The 21,662-nt window shown below is 41.4% G+C and overlaps 1 protein-coding gene across 1 annotated transcript; it reads right to left on the bottom strand.

Moving 5' to 3' along the window:
- Positions 1–1,802: 1,802 nt before the first annotated feature.
- On the bottom strand, positions 1,803–15,793 carry LOC135504336 (ATPase family AAA domain-containing protein 3-like). Its single transcript, XM_064922808.1, has 16 exons — positions 15,485–15,793; positions 14,544–14,620; positions 13,954–14,055; positions 13,686–13,745; positions 13,466–13,535; positions 12,871–13,036; positions 12,493–12,562; positions 12,201–12,356; positions 9,494–9,550; positions 9,194–9,319; positions 8,807–8,931; positions 3,840–3,891; positions 3,681–3,751; positions 3,356–3,523; positions 3,073–3,181; positions 1,803–2,991 (listed from the first exon to the last, which is right to left on the bottom strand). Exons 1-16 carry the CDS (start codon positions 15,669–15,671, stop codon positions 2,446–2,448), a joined length of 2,142 nt encoding a protein of 713 aa, XP_064778880.1. The 5' UTR covers positions 15,672–15,793; the 3' UTR covers positions 1,803–2,445.
- Positions 15,794–21,662: the final 5,869 nt, after the last annotated feature.

Here is a 21,662-nt window from a genome sequence, read left to right as displayed (position 1 = left end):
CCAATATTGTGTCCAATAGCACTTCCCACTTTGCTACATCCAATTCCTTCATACTTACTCAAAAGCAACCAGCCTAGAAGCAGTGGGAACCCTCACCCAGTCCCTCTCTCCCTCTCTGTCCAGACATTGCTGTTGTGAAGATAAAATGTCTGTTTTATTAAAAGTGCCATTGAAGCACAACAGTGACCCCTGACGTTTGAATGTGTCATTGCCTCAACATTGGTAACCATTACCATTGAACAGTGTATGTATGGAGAAAAATAATAATTCCTAGAGGTTGTACTTGTGAGCGGTTATGTTTTCAAACAGGAAATATGGAATGTAAATCAACTGTTCAGTTCAATTTAATATTTTAGTATATGCCATCCACATGCAGTAAACCTAATTGTGGTTTAATTAATCAAGAAATAAAAATGTGATTTTGTGAACACCAATTAACCTCAGACAGGCTCCTTCTGGTATGTCTGGGACTTTTAAAAATAAGATTAAAGGGATAGTGTGACATTTGTCCATTTTTGCTAAATGATCAACACCACTTTCCCGTAAGCATTCTTAATATCTAGGTATTTAAACATTGTGCTTACATAGGCAGATACAGTAATTACAGTGTAGTTACAGACTTGTGGTTTGTATAATTACGCATTGACATTTGTATATGAATTACATTTGAAATCAGTCAGTGGTCAATCCTCTCGTCCTATATTCGGGACACCATGATCTACAAAATCAGTTTGATGTTGATGAATGTAAAAACTTTGCAAGTAGAGGTTCAATCTGTAGCTTTTCTTTCCTCTGTGGTTCAACCTGGTCTCGGAGCATTTTGTATTATTCTGTATGTAAATCCGAGACACTCCATTTAGTATGATGTTATGTTTCACATGGTATGTATTCATTTGTGGGTATCCATCACTCATTGTGTATGATATGTTCCCGAATTACAATTCGTATTACATGTTAAGAATTTGCTAAATGTACACAACTTACAATATGCTACACATTTTCAAAACGTATATGTTGCTAACGTTAGCTAGGCTAGGGGTTAAGGTTAGGAGTTCGGTTAAACTAAAAGGGTTAAGGTTAGCTATTATGCTAAGCAGTTGCAAAGTAGCTAATAAGTAGTAAGTAGTTGAAAAGTTGCAAAAATGCTAAAGTTGTCCGTGATGAGATTCTAATGCGCTAGACATTCACATTATACACCCACACATTCACACCGACCAACCAGCCTATTTTAGTTTTTGCCTTAAGTAACCATACCAAATGTAACATATCATACGAATATGAGTGTCCCAGATTTACTATGTTACATCTAGTCTATGAGACTATGCTGTGTGGTTATATATTATTACCTTATGGGCACCTGTTCCTTTTCTTTTTTGATTTTGCACTTGCAAATACTAAAATACCTGGATGTTGCTTTGTGAGCCTTTGCACCTCACATGGAAAATAATGTAAGGGAAAGATATTTTCTCAGACATGTTAAGAGGGATTGATGTAACATGGTGCTCAACCAACCTAGTTCATTTGCTAATGAGATGTATACAGGCCTAAAGTCTTATCTTTTGCCATTTTCTTATTGTCTCCAATCTTCCAGACAACCGGTCACCCCCTGTAACCATTACATTTCCCATATACTTAAGAACTTGCAAATCCAACTTAAACTGAACGTATAATTTATGAAACTTTTATACCGCTTTTCATTACAATTCCAAAGTGCTTTAATTGAAAAATAAAGACATGCAATTTTGAAAAACAAAAACAAATAGTTCAATAGATAAGTGTAATAAGACACCATTGAGACAGAATGATCAATAGCCATTTAATCATGACAAAATACCCATTATTCAATACAGTACATATTTTTGCTTCAAAATATTTAACCTACTTGCTCCCTACCAAAGTGTTTCAGTAGCATCACCATTTATTCAACATTTTTAGGAGGGTCTTTTGGTTTGGTTAAGTCGTCAACCTTCCTGGTCCTTTGCTTGAGGTGTTTTAACTTTACTAGCATCTGCCTCGTGGGTGACAGGGATTTCAGGGTCCACTGCTTCCTTGGCAACTGTAGTTTCAGTCGCCTCAGATTCCTTGGCCACAACCGTTGCAGGGACCTCAGCTGCAGTTTCTGTGTCAACCTTTGCTGTAGTGGCCTCTGTGTTCTGGGCTACAGGGGTTACTGTGGCCTCTGTCTCCTTGGTTACATGGGTCTCAGTTTCCTGGGCAACAGAGATTGCTGTGGTCTTAGTTTCAGAATCAGAGGCCTCCGCGACAACGGGGGTGGCCGCAGCCCCCGCGACAACGGGGGTGGCTGCGGCCTCTGTCTCCTGGGCAACAGGAACTGCTGTGGCCTCCGACTCTGGTTCTTCTTTAATGATAGGGGCTGTGTCTACAAGTACCTCTGCTTCTGTGTCCTTGGGTACAGACACCTCTGCTGTCACATAGACCTCTACCTTAGGCACTGCTACAGTCTCTGGAACAAGAGATGCTGTAGCCTTTTCGGGCACATCCTTGATTATTTCTACCTCCTGTACCAATGGTAGAGCAGTAGCAGTTTCCACAGGATTCCACCACTTCTGCCTCCTTGAGTGCTGGAAATGCTGCAACAGTCTCAGTGACAATGGGGGTAACACCCTCTGCCTCGTTAACTAGGGTAACTGCCTCCTCAATAATGGCAGCTGCCTCGTTAACCTTCACTGGCTCAGCTTCCGCTGCGGCCTGAGCGTTCGAGATGATGGCCTCCATGACAGGGAGCACCACTTGGATGGTGGGGACTGAATCCAGGGCCTGTGTTACAGCCTCTTGCACCAGTGTGAATCCTATTACACTCGCTGCTTCCGCCTCCTTTGGCACCACCACTCCGTGCTTACCCGCACTTTCCGCGCCCCTTTCCATGTGGAGCCAGTCCATTTTTTGCGCATGTTGATGGACAGCGTCGTCAACACGTGCATCGATCATAGCTTCTGTCAAGACGCCATCTTCTGAGGAATATGCAGCAGCCTGATGAGAAAACAGGGATTGAATGTTATCCTGTGTCCCGTTATCTAAAGACAACTAACTGGACAGGTCACATGTACTAACCTGCCAGGCCACACCCAGTTTAGAGATCTCACGGCCCGACATGCCCTCTGCACGAATTGCAATGTTCGAACACTTCTGGCCATAGTCAAACTGGGCCAACTTCATTCTCCTGCAGGGGGATATATGTTAGTGAAATAAACCTTCAACTCAACACACTATTGTTTCGTCAGAGAAGTCATTAGTTGAAAAATACATCTAATGAATATTGATTGTAGAGATTACCCAAATCATTATGCCACATAGATAGTGGCATTGTAGTACAAGTGGAGAATAGTGTACTCACTGTCTCCCTAATGTGGCAGGCTCCAGTACAAATCTGTCAAAGTACAGGCGCACCAGTCTCTCCCTCTCCTCCAGCCCAGGCAAGGCAAAGTTTACAATCTCATCAATACGGTCGTTGATGGCCCAGTCAAACTGCTCAGGCTGGTTACTGGCCAACACTAGCATAAACCTGGGGAGAGAGACAATGATCTTTTTTAGTCAAGTCAAACTTTTCATGCACTTTCTCAAAACTCAAATAATATACTTCGGAAGAAAATCACTATGGTAACTTGCCAGTGTAAAATCACTTAAAATGAACATAGTTTTTTATTTAGGTTGGTACCAACTTGTTGCTCTGCTCTCCAGTGCGATAAAGGAATGCGTTAAGGGTGGATCTGAGGTCCTCACTGATTGTCTCCTGCAACAAAGTAATTGATGTGATCAAAATAGCCGACATGTTGACTCTTGAAAACAGAACATGCGCTTAGTTCTGTTACTGGACTCACTGTGGATCTCTTGCGTAAGAATGCATCTGCTTCATCTACAAAAAGCAGGAGGCTACAGAAGTTGAGGCAAATGAAGAGAAAGAGATTAGCAAATCTAATGGCTTTATTAGAAAACTGGTATTTTTTTATTTTTACTATTGAACCACAATGGTTATTTGAATCTGACACGCACATAGATACAGTTGAAGTTGGAAGTTTACATACACTTAGGTTGGAGTCATTAAAACTTGCTTTTCAACCACTCCACAAATTTCTTGTTAACGAACTAAAGTTTTGGCAAGTCGGTTAGGACATCTACAAGTAATTTATCCATTAACTGTTTACAGACAGATTATTTCACTTATTATTCACTGTATCACAATTCCAGTGGGTCAGAAGGTTACATACACTAAGTTGACTGTGTCTTTCTTTAAACAGCTTGGAAAATTTCAGGAAATTATGTCATGGCTTTAGAAGCTTCTGATAAATTATGTCAATTAGCCTTTGCCATTTGGAGGTGTACCTGTGGATGTATTTCAAGGCATACCTTCAAACTCAGGGCCTCTTTGCTTGACATCATGGGAAAAATCAAAAGAAAATCACCCAAGACCTCAGAAAAAATATTGTAGACCACAAGTCTGGTTCGTCCTTGGGAGCAATTTCCATACGCCTGAAGGTACCACGTTCATCTGTACAAACAATAGTACGCAAGTATAAACACCATGGGACCACGCAGCCGTCATACCGCTCAGGAAGGAGACACATTCTGTCTCCTAGAGATAAACATACTTTGGTGCAAAAAGTGCAAATCAATCCCAGAACAACAGTAAAGGACCTTGTGAAGATGCTGGAGGAAACAGGTACAAAAGTGTCTATATCCACAGTAAAACAAGTCCTATATCAACATAACCCGAAAGGCCGCTCAGCAAGGAAGAAGCCACGGCTCCAAAACCGGCATAAAAAAGCCAGACTATGGTTTGCAACTGCACATGGGGACAAAGATCGTATTTCTTTTTTTAAATTTTTTTTTTTAGAAATGTCCTCTAGTTTGATGAAACAAAAATAGAACTGTTTGGCCATAATGACCATCGTTATGTTTGGAGGAAAAAGGGGGAGGCTTGCAAGCTGAAGAACACCATCCCAACCGTGAAGCACGGGGGTGGCAGCAACATGTTATGGGGGTGCTTTGCTGCAGGAGGGACTGGCGCACTTCACAAAATAGATGGCATCATGATGAAGTACAACTATGTGGATATATTGAAGCAACATCTCAAGACATCAGTCAGGAAGTTAAAGCTTGGTTGCAAATGGGTCTTCCAAATGGACATTGACCCCAAGCATACTTCCAAAGTTCTGGCAAAATGGCTTAAGGACAACAAAGTCAAGGTACTGGCGTGGCCATAACAAAGCCCTGCCATCAATCCTAAACCTGAAACCTGACTCGGTTACACCATCTCTGTTAGGAGGAATGGGTCAAAATTCACCCAACTTATTGTGGGAAGCTTGTGGAAGGCTACCTGAAACGTTTGTCCCAAGTTCAACAATTTAAAGGCAATGCTACCAAATACTAATTGAGTGTATGTAAACTTCTGACCCACTGGGAATGTGATGAAATAAAGAAATGCTGAAATAAATAATTCTCTCTACTGTTATTCTGATATTTCACATTCTTAAAATAATGTGGTGATCCTTACTGACCTAAGACAGAGAATTTTAACTAGGATTAAATGTCAGGAATTGTGAAAAACGGAGTTTAAATGTATTTGGCTTAGGTGTATGTAAACTTCCGACTTCAACTGCAGATGGATCTTTATATACACACTATCGGTCTAAAGTTTTAGAACACCTACTCATTCAAGGGTTTTTATTTATTTATACATTGTAGAATAATAGTGAAGACAACAAAACTATGGACTCGTAGAATAATTTAGTAACAATAAGTGTTAAACAAATAATTTTATATTTGAGATTCTTCAAACAGCCATGCTTTGCTTTCATAACAGCTTTGCACACTTAGCATTCTCTCAACCAGCTTCATGAGGAGGTCACCTGGAATGCATTTCAATTAACAGATGTGCCTTCTTAAAAGTTAATTTGTGGAATTTCTTCCCTTCTTAATGTGTTTGAGCCAATCAGTTGTGTTGTGACAAGGTAGGGTGGTATGCAGAAGATAGCCCTATTTGGTAAAAGACCAAGACCATATTATGGCAAGAACAGCTCAAATAAGCAAAGAGAAATGACAGTCCATCATTACTTTAAGACTTGAAAGTCAGTCAATACGGAAAATTTCAATATAATAATATAATATAATAATTTCAAAAACTGAAAGTTTCTTCAAGCGCAGTTGCAAAGCCATCAAGCCCTATGATGAAACTGGCCCTCATGAGGACTGCCACAGGAATGGAAGACCCAGAGTTACCCCTGCTGGAGAGGATATGTTCCTCGTCACCAGCCTCAGAAATTACAGCCCAAATAAATGCTTCACAGAGATGAAGTAACAGACACATCTCAACATCAGCTGTTCAGATGAGACTGCGTGAATCAGGCCTTCATGGTCGAATTGCTGCAAAGAAACCACTACTAAAGGGCACCAATAAGAAGAGACTTGCTTGGGCCAAGAAACACAAGCAATGATAATTAGACCGGTGGAAATGTGTCCTTTGGTCTGGAGCGCGAATTGGAGATTTTTGGTTCCAACCGCCGTGTCTTTGTGAGATGCAGTGTGGGTGAACGGATGATCTCTGCATGTATTTCCCACAGTAAAGCATGGAGGAGGTGTTATGGTGTGGAGGTGCTTTACTGGTGACAAGGTCTGTGATTTACTTAGAATTCAAGGCACACCATCAGCATAGCTACCACAGCATTCTGCAGTGATACGCCATCCCATCTGGTTTGGGCTAAGTGGGATTATCATTTGTTTTTCAACAGGACAATGACCAAACACAGCTCCAGGCTGTGTAAGGGTTATTTGACCAAGACAGAGAGTGATGGAGTGCTGCATCAGATGACCTGGCCTCCACAATCACCCGACCTCAACCAAATAGAGATGGTTTGGGATGAGTTGGACCACAAATTGAAGAAAAAGCAGCCAACAAGTGCTCAGCATATGTCGGAACTCCTTTAAGACTGTTGGAAAAGCATTCCAGGTGAAGCTGGTTGAGAGAATGCCAAGAGTGTGCAAAGCTGTCATCAAGGAAAAGGGTGGCAATTTGAAGAATCTAAAATATATTTCTATTTGTTTAACACTTTTTTTGGTTACTACATGATTCCATACAGTGGCAAGAAAAAGTAAGTTAACCCTTTGGAATTACCTGGATTTCTGCATAAAGTGGCCATACCATTTTACATTATCTTCATCTAAGTCACAACAATACACAAACAGTGTGCTTAAACTAATAACAAACAAATTATTGTATTTTTCATCTATACTGAATACATCATTTAAACATTCACAGTGTATTTTGGAAAAAGCATGTGAACCCCTAGGCTAATGACTTGAGTCAGCTAACCTGAAGTCCAATCAATGAGACGAGATGGAGATGTTGGTTAGAGCTGCCCTGCCCTATCAAAAACACTCACAAAATATGAGCTTGCTATTCACAAGAAGCATTGCTTGATGTGAACCATGCCTCAAACAAAAAAAGAGAATTCTTGACTTGCATAAAGCTGAAAAGGGTTACAAAAGTATCCCTACAAGACTTCATGTCCATCAGTCCACGGTAAGACAAATTGTCTATAAATGGAGAAAGTTCAGTACTGTTGCTACTCTATCTAGGAGTGGTCGTACTGTAAAGATGACTGCAAGAGCACAGCGCAGAATGCTCATTGAGGTTAGCTAAAGACTTACAGAAATCTCTGGAATATGCAAGCATCTCTGTTGACAAGTCTACGATATGTACAACACTAAACAAGAATGGTGTTCATGGGAGGACACAACGGAAGAAGCCACCTCTGTCCTAAAAAAGCGTTGCTGCACGTCTGAAGTTCACAAAGGAGCACCTGGATATTCCACAGCGCTACTGGCAAAATATTCTGCGGACAGATGAAACTACAGTTGAGTTGTTTGGAAGGAACACACAACACTGTGTGGAGTAAAAAAAGACAGCACACCAACATCAAAATCTCATCCCAACTGTAAAGCATGGTGGAGAGAGCATCAGGGCCTGGACAGCTTGCTATCAGTCTGATTTCCCAAGTTTATCAAGATATTTTGCAGGAGAATGTAAGGCCATTTGAAGCGCAATAGGACATCACCTAGAAGTTTGGTGATGCAACAAGACAATGAGCCAAAACACAGAAGTAAATCAACAACAGAAGGCTTCCACAGAAGAAAATATGCCTTTTGAAGTGGACCTTTTGAAGTGGTCCTGACCTCAACCCGAATGAGATGCTGTTGCATGACCTCAAGAGAGCAGTTCACACCAGACATTCCAAGAATATTGCTGAACTGAAAAAGTTTTGTAAAGAGGAATGGTCCAAAATTCCTTCTGACCGTTGTGCAGGTCTGATCCACAACTACAGAAAACGCCAAAAGGAGGGTCAACCAGTTATTAAATCCAAGGGTTCACATACTTTTCCCACCCTGCACTGTGAATGTTTACATGGTGTGTTCAATAAAGACATAAAACGTATAATTGTTTGTGTTATTAGTTTAAGCAGACTGTGTTTGTCTATTGTTATGACTTAGATGTTTTGACTTTGACAAATTTTATGACAAATTTATGCAGAAATCCAGGTAACTCCAAAGGGTTCACATACTTTTGCTTGCCACTATATTTGTTTGTTTATAGTTTTAATATCTTCACTATTATACAATGTAGAAAATAGTAAAATTAAAGAAAAACCCTTGAATGAGTAGGTGCTCTAAAAACTTTTGACAGATAGTGTATGGCTCTGATTTTACATAAACACCCATAAGATTTGTGCCAAAGAGGATCTGTACATTTAATTTTGGACATTTAACACAACACAGTGAATGAATGTCCTACCCGCGCTGGCTTGTACTGGCCCAGTCAAAGACCTTGTGCATGGCCGTCACGCCGTCACGGCCCATAGGGGCTACATCTCCACCTGTCATGATGGCGTAATCCATCCCAGAATGGAGGGCCAGTTTCTGCAGGGCAACGTAACAGACCATCATTCAGTAAAATAGTGGATGCAGCAACTATTGGCTAAGTGTGACCCTGTTGACAATGGACAGCTCGTGACTACTGTACTATACACACCGGTGTAAAGTTGATAGCAAAACATTATTTTCCAGTTTTGCCACCCTGCACCTAACCAATACAATTTTGAAAAATGTCGAAATGTTTTCCTTATTCTAGTAAAGTACATGTTAAACTATACTAACATGTATAGTGCATGCCATGTAATACCTTGGCAAAGAGGGTCTTGCCAGTCCCAGGGGGTCCATACATAAGGATGTTTCTATAGAGCCCCTTATTCTGTCGAGTGTTACGAGTCGCAATGGCAATGTCCCGCACACGCTCCTCCAGGGATGGCTACACAACAGAGAGGGGAGGGAAGAGAGAGAGGGCAGGAGAAATGTCAACTTAAGGGAGGTTAACTAACTTTAGCAGTGACATCAGTGTGTAGGGATATCTGCTTTTATTGTAATGTAAAGAATTCTTTCATGCTGTGAATGGAATAATACTGAATATACACTGTGTACTTACACTAAGAACTACTCCCTCCAGAGCATCCTGTGGTCTACTTCTCAGACGCTTCATTGTCTGAAGGTAGAAAAGAATTCAGAGTTTACATACATACAGTTAAACACTTCATACATGTATTATAATACAGTTAATATGATATTCAACCTAAAGTGCATTCTGTAGGTTGGATTCCCAAGTCGGAGTTCCTGAGCGCTCTGGAGCAGGTTTTCATCAAAGATCTCTCTGTGCTTTGCTCCGTTGATCATTCCCTCGATCCTGACCAGCTTCCCAGTCCCTGCCGCTGAAAAATGTCCCGACAGCATGATGCTGCCACCACCATGCTTCACCGTAGGGGGTGCCAGGTTTCCTCCAGACAGGACGCTTGCATTCAGGCCAAAGAGTTTGATCTTGTTTCTCATGGTCAGAGTCCTTTAGGTGCCTTTTGGCAATCTTCAAGTGGGCTGTCATGTGCCTTTTACTGAGGAGTGGCTCCAATTTGGCCACTCTACCATAAAGGCCAGATTGGTGGAGTGCTGCAGAGATGCTTGTCCTTCTGGAATGTTCTCCCATCTCCACAGATAAACTCTGGAGCTCTGTCAGAGTGACCATTGGGTTCTCCCCTAATTGCTCAGTTTGGCCGGGCGGCCAACTCTATGAAGATTCTTGCTGGTTCCAAACTTTTTCCATTTAAGAATGATGGAGGCCACCGTGTTCTTGGGGATCTTCAGTGCTGCAGAAATGTTTTGGTACACGTCCCCAGATCTGTGCCGAGACACAATCCAGTCTATGAGCTCTACGGACAATTCCTTCGACCTCATGGCTTGGTTTTTGCTCCGACATGCACTGTCAACTGTGGGACCTTATATAGACAGGTGTGTGTCTTTCCAAATCATGTCCAATCAATTGACTTTACAACAAGTGGACACAAATCAAAAGGATGATCAATGGAAACAGGATGCACCTGAGCCCATTTTCGAGTCTCATAGCAAAGGGGTTGAATACTTATGTAAATATGGTGTTTCTGTTTTACTTTTAATACATTTTGCCCAAAATTCTAAAAACCTGTTTTCGCTTTGTCATTATGGTGTATCATGTGTAGATTGACAAGGGAAAAAAGTAATTTAATCCATTTTAGAATAAGGCTGTAACATAACAAAATGTAGAAAAAGTCAAGGGGTCTGAATATTTTCCGAATTCACTGTATAATGGGCATCATTTTAACTACACTGAACAGAAATATAAACGCAACATGTAAAGTGTTGGTCTCATGAGCTCCATTACACAAAAAGCTTATTCTCTCAAATTTTGAGCACATTTGTTTACATCCCTGTTAGTGAGCATTTGTCCTTTGCCAAGATAATCCATCCACCTGACAGTTGTGGCATATCAAGAAGCTGATTAAACAGCATGATCATTACACAGGTGCACCTTGTGCTGGGGAAAATAAAAGGCCACTCTAAAATGTGCAGTTCCCTCACACAACACAATGCCACAAATGTCTCAACCAGAGCTGTTGCCAGATTATTTTATTTGAATATATCTACCATAAACCGCCTCCAACGTCATTTTAGAGAATTTCTCAGTAGGTCCGACCGGCTTAAAAACCGCAGACCACGTGTAACCACGCCAGCCCAGGACCTCCACATCCGGATTTTTCACCCGAGGGATCGTCTGAGACAAGCCACCTGGACAGCTGATGAAACTGTGGGTTTGCACAACAGAAGACAGAAGAATCTCTGCACAAACTATCAGAAACCGTCTCAGGGAAACTCATCTGCGTCCCCATTGTCCTCAACAGGGTCTTGACCAGACTACAGTTCGGCGTCATAACCGACTTCTGTGGCAAAATGCTCACCTTCGATTGCCACTGATTCACTGAAGAAGTGTGCTCTTTATGGATGAATCCTGGTTTCAAATGTTGTCTGGCAGATGGCAGACAACGTGTATAGCATTGTGTATGCGAGCGGTTTGCTGATGTCAACGTTGTGAACAGAGTGCCCCCCATGGTGGCAGTGGGGTTATGGTATGGGCAGGCATAAGCTACGGACAACGAACACAATTGCATTTTATTGATGGCAATTTGAATGCACAGAGATACTGTGACAAGATCCTGAAGCCCATTGTCGAGCCATTCATTCGTCGCCATCACCTCATGTTTCAGGAAGATCATGCACAGCCCCATGTCACAAGGATCTGTACACAATTCCTGGAAGCTGAAAATGTCCCAGTTCTTCCATGGTCTGCATACTCACCAGACATGTCACCCATTGACCATGTTTGGTATTCTCTGGATCGACATGTACAACAGCATGTTCCAGTTCCCGCCAATATCCCACAACTTTGCACAGCCATTAAAAGAGTGGGACAACATTGCACAGCCCACAGTCAACAGCCTGATCATCTCTATGTGAAGGAGATGTGTTGTGCTACATGAGGCAAATGGTGGTCACACCAGATATGGACTGGTTCTCTGATCCACGCTCCTACCTTTTTAGTTAAGGTACGTGACCAACAGAAGCATATCTGTATTCCCAGTCATGTGAAATCCAAAGATCAGGGTCAATTGACTGATTTCCTAATATGAACTGTAACTCTGTAAAATCTTTGAAATTGTTGCATGTTGTGTTTATATTTTTGTTCAGTGCACTTCAAAGAACAGGGACAACAAATATCCCATATCAATTTGTTATGTACTGAAAGGGAACTATTTTATCTCGTCTTTAGATACCTTAACAGGGTGTTTGATGGCCTCGGCAACAGTGATTCTGGAGGTCTCTCGAACCAGCGAAGGCTTTCCCAGACGAGCCTCTATATAGCGCCCAATCACCCCGGTGGCGTTCCGCGCTGAATACACCCCTACTGCCAGCAGTGTGAACCCAGCCACCTGCAGGGCATTCACCAAACAGTGTGTGTCAATGACTCAGATATGGTAAGCAACCACAATGTGAAATTCAAGCTATATCGCAGCTTGTAGGGTGAAAGTGTGATAGAAGATTGGTAGTAAGGGGGAGACTTTTTACCGTGGCAGTGAGTTTATCCCAGTCGGACACAAAGGCATGGAACCCTTCCCCAAAGACTGCTCCTGCAGTCCTGAGAGAAACAAAAACATAATTATTACAGTGACTGCTCCCATTATGACTACCAAACATTCACAGCATTCCTGGGTTCTTATCCAAACATAACAGAATACTGGCTGATCAAATTAAATGTATTACATAATATGAGATGTGATAAGAATTGGAATGTATAAAGCTCTTTACAACTGATTGTCTTCCACAGCCCAGTCTCAAGCTGTGACCCTCTAAAAAGTAACTGCAAGTGCAACCCGCCATTGGGCCCGACCCAATAATGGGACACTGCTGTAGAGTGTAGAACCATTTTGACCCTTCCCATCTCACCTGATGGACTCCAGGACCGTCTGCCTGTGTTCGGCTGCTTTAAGGCGGATCTGTTCACGGATGAGGTCCGCATTCTCCCGCTCTACCTTGGCACGAGCTGCAGACTCTGCCTCTACACGAAGCAATTCGTTCTTGTGCCGCAAAGCCATTTCATGTTCAATAGTGACTAGGAAAGAGAGTGGAACTAAAGTAAGTTCAAATATGTTTTTGACTGAGTCTGCTATTAGTAAACATACTGTGGGACTGATTTACAAAGCATTTGCACCAGTTTCTGTCAGAAGAGAACTACAGATATACTCTAAACCAGGTGTAGACAACCGTAGGCACTTCATGTTTTTGATTTACTGACCCGGAAGGCCAGCTTGGCTGAACTGATCAATTAGCTCAGGTGTGATGCCTAGACGGAACAAAATCTGGCAGTACCTGCGGCACTCCAGGAACAGAGTTGCCTACCCCTGCTGTAAACAATGACAAAAACATGAAACGGTCTCAGTTCACTATTCTTCATGTTTCATTTTCCTTGATGAAGAACAGGTGCAAATGCTTAGTAAACCTTCTCCTGTGTGTCATAATGACATGGGGAATTTTCCTGCACCTTTTCGCATAGCCTCCTGCTTTGTTACTGATTCCTCTTGCTGGCGCAAGTTCTCCTCATTGAGGGCTTGCTGCAAATACAAAACACATGCTGAACATACACTTAACCATATTTCTCATTCTTGTCCTTTTTTTATCAGCATGGGTCCCAATTGGGTTTCTTTTTGTGTTTTTCTATAGCTATGGCTGAGATTCAACAGAAATCAGAACAGAGAGCTTACCTGCTGCCTGACTTGATCATCATATCTCTGTCTGGCAAGTTTGTCTTGATACTGTGCCCTCTAGAGGAAATAAGACAGAAAACACATTTGCACCATTTAAAGCATGAGCCAACATTAAGGATGCAATACAATAAAGACAAATAATGTACATTATCCCCATAACAACATACTTAGCACAACACTAGATTTATTCACACTTGACTGGTAAATTACATCAGCGGAATGTAGTCAAGGACTATTTGTCAGCAACTCTCAAACACTCCCATACCGCTTGATTTTGCTTGGTCTCCTCTGTCAGTGTTTTCCGCCTTTCCTCGGCCTGGAGACGGATCTGTTCCCCCTTCAGCTGCTCCAAGGCTGCTTCATATTCCTGTTAGTGAATGGGATTAAAGCATGTTTTCAGAGAGGAATATGTAGTAAGTTTGAAGGACAGAGAACTGTTATGCTTAAACCCTAATCTCATTATTCCGAGCATCATAGATGCCAAGTATATGGACCCAAAAAGAAAAGTCAAGGGAGGATTGAGAGAAAGTGGATGAATATATAGAAATGAGAACCCCTGTGTTCCCGTTTTGAAATGTAGGTGACAGTACTGGAATGTCTAGGACAGGGAAGATCATAAGACAATAGTGGATAACACTTGATTTCTTCTACAAAAACAAATGCTGCAGCTAAATAGAAGAAGGCTGACACTTGAAAACTAAAAGTAAAAAGCATGAGCTAAAAAACACCCATAAATGTTTGTAGCAGTAGAGTAGGTAAACTGTATTTTTTTTTAAATCAGAAAATTGCACACTTTTTATGCTCCCAACATTTCAATGGGTAAACCTAGTAACCAGACATTTGAAAGTGTCCCACCTTCACTTTACTCTGATGCTCCAGCTGTACCGATTGCTCCTGCATGCGAGCCAGATCAAGCGCCTCTTTCGCATGGCCTATAGAGTTGAGATGGAAACAAAATTAAGACACTTCAATGTCAATTGGTCACTTGATACTATGAGTTTAGATGTTCATTTGGGGAACAGGATAAATTATTTAACATGAATTGCCATTAATTCACAAATGATACCACTTTCACTGTCATGGCATACATAAGCATGCGCCAAACTGACGTTCATGGTTAATTATAAACTGGGTGGTACGATCCCTGAATGCTGATTGGCTGACAGACGTGGTATATCAGACCATATACCACAGGTATAACAAAACATGTATTTTTACTTATCTAATTACGTTGGTAACCAGTTTATAATAGCAACAAGGCACCTTGGGGGTTTGTGGTATATGGCCAACATACCACGGCTAAGGGCTGTGTCCAGGCAAAAAACAGCAGGTTGCCGTGGTATATTGGCCATATACCACACCCCCTCGTGCCTTACTGCTTAAATTTATAACCCCATATATGCAACAGCAGGTCATACGTCTATGCAGGCCACATGCTCTCTTGTAAACATCGAACGGGAATGTTATCTTGAACAAGTGGCAGGTCAGAAAACATCCCCATGAAGAACACTTTGTTCTTTCGATCACTGTCACGCCCACCAAAGCCTGTTGCAGATAGTCTTTGTTGATACAGTCGATTCCAGTTCATTACATACTTTCTATAGTTGATTCATGTTCAATTGATACTTTGTTGCAGTTGTCAGAACGGTTAATTGCTCATATTCTGCAACGTTATCGTACAGTTGCATGCGATACTGAACTCACACAAAATCTGCAAACAAAACAAAAAGGTAACTTCCGACAGGAACAACAAGCTTTAACAAATGACATGACAATGTGATAACTATTGTACGAACGTGATCTGTCAAGTTCCCTCGCAGATTTTGCGGCTCGTTCAAGCCCGGTCGGGTCGAAGTTACTCCATTTGTCCTTGGGCTTCTCTCCGAACGATTTATCAGAAGATCCCCCTTCTCCTCCAGGGGACTCTGCTTCATCTGTCGGGGGTTTGCTGGCCCCCTTTCCCCAGCCGAAGAGCCACGACATGATTACTTAAATGGATTCGTCTTCTAACTCCCCGTGCTGCAGTGGACTGAAGGGTCCAGTTTCTTCTACCGCCACTATTATACACAGGACCCTAAACACCACTATAGCTCCATGTGTGTCGGGTAGACTCTTCCACGCAAGCGCGACGTGTGGTGGGCAGGACTATATATAAAATACTGCATCCTTATTGGTTACTACACTGACGAGGTTCTCTCCTGCTCGACAGCATCGGATGCTGCGGTTTGCTATATTCCAAATGACCTGGACTGCCTGAGTGTCCATTGCGCACATCACATTTTGAATAGATTAGGGACAACTTCAAAATTATGCCCCAAAAAATCAGGAAGCATAATAGAACACACTACCTATGTTAACCAACATTGCATTACATAAAAACATCAAGTACCATTGAAAGAAAAATATAAATGGTAGACGACACCATACAAGGACATTGCCAGGTGCATGAAAGCCACCCATTCCTCAAATTTCTAGACTAATTTCTAAACTTTTATCAGAGAAATTAAGCCTTGCATACACTTTCCAGTGTGTGAGCTAGATATTAGGCAAATGGCATAACAGTCAAAAACGTATTATGCATTGGATATATGTACATTTTATCATCCACCTTGCAAAACAGTCACTTGTGCTCCAGCCAAGCAGTAACACACCTGATTCTACAAATCCAACCCAAGACCCCAACAAAAATCTGTTTTTCATTTATCTGACTTTCATTGATCTGCATGTCCAGCCCTTAGATCTTGACTCGCAATGAAGTGTTTTACCATTTTAGTTTCAGGACAAACAGGGCTACAAATAGAACACAAAACACTTTGACATAAACAGTTGCATTCATACATTTTATTGACAAATGTCAATACAATTAACAGGGTCCGCCAAAGCAAAAACCTGGTGAAAATGAATTTATATGAATGCTGTAAGTACAAAACACTTTTACTCACTGGGAAACAAATATCCAACTAGTCAGTGACAACTGTGTGGAGTTTGCGACAGCAACTATGTGAGCTTATTACAGCATTATATACACAAATGTCCTGAGATTTTCTATGATATTCTATAACCCCTTTACCTTCCAGCGAGTCTTGTGTAACTTGTGAGCGTCATAGTGCAAAACATTTTATATGTGTGGGTTCACGAGAGTCTCAGCTTTTCATAGATAGGTTTGTTGCTCAAACCATTCAGACACTGCTGACGTTTCTGTCAAAAGACCCAGCCCCGGGCCCTTCGGTATCGGCCCTTGTCTTACAAACACCGTTCTAACTCAGCCCCCTTTAATCACACAGATTAATGGTTGGTATCTATGGATGCACACAATGCTTAACCCATAACAATCTAACCCTGTCTAATTCTACAAAGCTATATGAAATAGTTTTAAGAAGGTCCTACCAAGGTTAATTTTGTTATTTGATTTTGAATTTTAAGACCCTCTGAAGTATCAATATATTAAATATTAAACCATTATTGTTGGCCTTACTGCTATTGGCCCATACGAACGCATTGAATAACAGATTCATTACATGGAACAGGAAGTTTGTTCTGAAGTGTTTGTCCTATATCTGAGAGATATAAGAAAGATCAGGAAACGTATTTTTTTATATATATTTTTTTTTTACATGTATTTAACCCCTTATTTTGGCCCCGAACAGTCTCCATATATACTTCCATTCATTTTTTAAACTGGTGCCAAAGGACCTTCAGACAAATCTTGTGAGGCCTGTGGGCATCCTAGAGCAACACAACCGACATGTATGTGTTGTGGGATTGGTAGAGCAAAACGGAGAACACTATCTCGTGTGTGGTTTGGGCTACTTTTTATTTTTATTTATTTAACCTTTATTTAACTAGAGAAGTCAGTTAAAACTTGTTAGAGCTGCAATCTCGTTAACGGGATCGATATGACAACAGCCAGTGAAAGTGCAGGGCACCAAATTCAAAACAACATAAATCTCATAATTACAATTCCTCAAACATACATGTATTTTATTCCGTTTTAAAGGTAATCTTGTTGTTAAGCCCACCACAGTGTCCGATTTCAAATAGGCTTTTACAGCGAAAGCGCCACAAACGATTATGTTAGGTCACCACCAACTCACAGAAAAATTCTGCCAATTTTCCAGCCAAAGAGAGGAGTCACAAAAAGCACAAATAGAGATAAAATTAATCACTAACCTTTGATGATCTTCATCAGATGACACTCATAGGACTTCATGTTACACAATACATGTATGTTTTGTTTGATAAAGTTCATATTTATATAAAAAAATCTCAGTATACATTGGGCGCGTTACATTCACTAGTTCCAAAAACATCCAGTGATATTGCAGAGCCACATCATTTTACAGAAATACTCATTATAAATATCGATATATACAATTGTTAGACATGGAAATATAGATATACCTCTCCTTAATGCAACCGCTGTGTCAGATTTCAAAAACACTTTACGGAAAAAGCAAACCATGCAATAATCTGAGATGGCGCTCAGAAAATAAATACAATTATCTGCCATGTTGGAGTCAAAAGAAATCAGAAATCACATTATAAATATTCCCTTACCTTTGACGATCTTCATCAGAATGCACTCCCAGGAATCCTAGTTCCACAATAAATGCTTGATTTGTTCGATAATGTCCATTATTTATGTCCAAGTAGCTACTTTTGTTAACGCGTTTAGTACACAAATCCAAACGCTCGTGCAGGTCCATCTGAACATCGGACGAAAACTTCAAAAAGTTATATTACAGGTCGAAGAACCTTGTCAAACTAAGTATAGAATCAATCTTTAGGATATTGTTATCATAAATCTTCAATAAAGTTCCAACCGGAGAATTCCTGTCTGTAGAGAAGCCATGTAACGCAGGTCGCTATCATGTGAAATGCGCGTGACCAGGACCTGGCTCTCTGCCAGACCACTGACTCAAAGAGCTCCCATCTGGCTCCACAACACAGTAGAAGCTGTGTTTCTAAAGACGGTTGACATCTAGTGGAAGCCCTAGGAAGTGAAACTTTATCCATATCCCACTGTGTATTCAATAGGGACTGGGTTGTAAATCGACCAACCTCAGATTTTCCACTTCCTGTTTGGATTTCTTCTAGGTTTTTGCATGCCATATGAGTTCTGTTATACTCACAGACATCATTCAAACAGTTTTAGAAACTTCAGGGTGTTTTCTATCCAATACTAATACTATGCATATATTAGCAACTGGGACCGAGGAGCAGGCCGTTTACTCTGGGCACCTTTCATCCAAGCTACTCAATACTGCCCCTGAAGCCATAAGAAGTTTCAAGAACAAATTCTAATTTACAATGACAGCCTACCAAACCTCTCCAGACCAGCCAGAGTGTAATGAGTATCCTTTAAGTAATCTTTATTGACAAATGGTAAGACATGGGGTGGGCACAGAATACCCATGCAGGGAGATGGTAAGATGGTTTTAATTCAACAGTAGCAACTGTATTACACCATTGTAATACAACTACATTTATTTCCGCTGTAGGCCCGAGGGGATGTGGTATATGGCCAATATACCATGGCTAAGGGCTGTTCTTATGCACGAAGAAATGTGTTCTTTCTGGATTCCATTAGAATGACGATCACAGAGAAAAGGACGGGGCAACAAGTCTTACAATTCCAACTATTGAATCCTTCAAGATTCTGTTCTTAAGTATACAACTACCTTTTTTGACACAGCAGCAAAGCATACTTTTTTTTTGTTTTGCCTGTGCTTCAGACGTCTATATCGGTCCGCTAATACAGGACAAGTAAAGGCCCAGTGCACTACTTTTGTGAAGAAATATATTATTTTTAATTCTGATTATTCAGGGGATGCTGCAGCACACTCAGCACCCCAACTTCCCATGGCTATCCTACTAACTATGCTAATGTCCTTCTATAACCGAACCCTGTATAAGCAATTAGGCTCTGACATAATACATAGCTTTCAGTAGGCTCCTCCTGATTTTGATATAACCTGAGGTCATGCCTGAGGTGTACAGAAAAAAGTTATATAGGCTGGAACCCGGCATCGCGCTGTATTCGTGGTTTGCACCTGTATGGGCTGCAATATCGTGGCATTACTGAACACTTGGCCAATGGTGGCAAGTTAGGGAGAGTGTTGTTTTTTAAAGAAGAAGAACATTAAGAAAAAAGGGAATGAAAAAGGGCCTATGAATGGGTATACCCCCTGCCTGGCCATGCAATGTGTTTTTACTAGTTGTCAATAGGTGTATGAATGTATGTATGGTTTATGGCATGGATTCAACTGGTAATCATATTTGGCTTATTAGACAGTTCATCTAAGGGAAAAAAAACACACACACCATTTGCGAGCACAGACTGGAATATGTTCCGGGATTCATCCAATGGCATTGAGGAGTACATCACCTCAGTCATCGGCTTCATCAATAAGCGCATCGACGACGTCGTTCCCACAGTGACTGTACATACATATCCCAACGAGAAGCCATGGACTACAGACAACATCCGCATCGAGCTAAAGGCTAGAGCTGCCCCTTTCAAGGAGTGGGAGACTAATCCGGACGCTTATAAGAAATCCCGCTATGCCCTCAGACGAACCATCAAACAAGCAAAGTGTCAATACATGATTAAGATTGAATCCTACTACACCGTCTCTGCTCGTCGGATGTGGCAGGGCTTGAAAACTATTACAGACTACAAAGGGAAAACTAGACGCGAGCTGCCCAGTGACACGAGCCTATCAGACGAGAATGCCTTTTATGCTCGCTTCGAGGCAATCAACACTGAAGCATGCACGAGAGCACAAGCTGTTCTGGACGACTGAGTGATAACGCTCTCGCTAGCCAATGTGAACAAAACATTTAAACAGGTCAACGTTCACAAAGCCGCTGGGCCAGACGGATTACCAGGACGTGTACTCAAAGCATGTGCGGACCAGTGTCTTCACAGACTTTTTCAACCTCTCCCTGACCGAGTCTGTAATACTTACATGTTTCAAGCAGACCAACATAGTCCCTGTGCCCAAGGAAGTGAAGGTAACCTGCCTAAATGATTACCGCCCCGTGGCACTCAAGTCGGTAGCCATGAAGTGTTTTGAAAGGCTGGTCATGGCTCACATCAACAGCATCCTCCCGGACACCCTAGACCCACTCCAATTTGCATACCGCCCCAACAGATCCACAGATCTGACACAATCTCAATCGCACTCCACACTGCCCTTTCGCACCTGGACAAAAGGAACACCTATGTGAGAATGCTTTTAATTGACTACAGCTCAGCGTTCAACACCACAGTGCCCAGGAAGCTCATCACCAAGCAACTGGATTCTGGACTTCCTGACGGGCAGCCCCCAGGTGGTAAAAGTAGGCAACAACAGGTCTGCCACACTGATCCTCAACACAGGGGCCCCTCAGGGGTGTATACTTAGTACCCTCCAGTATTCCCTGTTCTTTTATGTACAGTCAGGGGTGCCGCCAGAGATTTTGGGGCACCACGAAAAGAAAGCACATTGGGCCCCACCACCACAGGCCACACCAACCCTGCGCAATTGCTGTAACCACACACCTCCAGAACCCAATCGATCCATTCAAAGCTTTAAATAACTCTACCTTTGCAGGCTTGGAACTCTCTTGTAGTCCAATATTTACTGTACAATATTTACTGACAGTGAGCTGTGAAAATATAACACTGTGCAGACATGCATGCAACATTCTGCATACAGTCAAATTCAAGACTGATATCCTTTATAAGAAATGTGCTAAAGGCCATCTTTTACAGTCTAAATGTAATTAATGGTAAAATTCTTGAATGGAAAATTATATTAACATTAATGAATAACTTAAAATAAATAACTTAAATATACATTAACCTCTTCAATTAAAATAAATTAACAACTATAGAATGATATAATAAAATCTAGAACTAGAAAATAAGCAGCTGTAAAAATGGAAATGAAAAGCCCTGATGGTGGCGGAAAGGTCAAGTGGTCACCA

This window comes from Oncorhynchus masou, chromosome 18 (genome assembly GCF_036934945.1).
Source record: "Oncorhynchus masou masou isolate Uvic2021 chromosome 18, UVic_Omas_1.1, whole genome shotgun sequence".
Lineage (NCBI taxonomy): Eukaryota > Metazoa > Chordata > Actinopteri > Salmoniformes > Salmonidae > Oncorhynchus > Oncorhynchus masou.
This window is presented reverse-complemented; position numbering and strand designations above follow the sequence as displayed.

Bases quoted from the DNA above. Each gene is read 5' to 3' on its own strand.
- LOC135504336 (XM_064922808.1), bottom strand. From the start codon at position 15,671: ATGTCGTGGCTCTTCGGCTGGGGAAAGGGGGCCAGCAAACCCCCGACA. The intron at 3,892-8,806 runs GTAGGACATTCA...CAACTTCTGTAG, and splicing joins GCCAGTACAAGCCAGCGCGG to CCTCCTGCTTTTTGTAGATG. The intron at 2,992-3,072 runs GTTAGTACATGT...TTTTCTCATCAG, and splicing joins AACTGGGTGTGGCCTGGCAG to GCTGCTGCATATTCCTCAGA.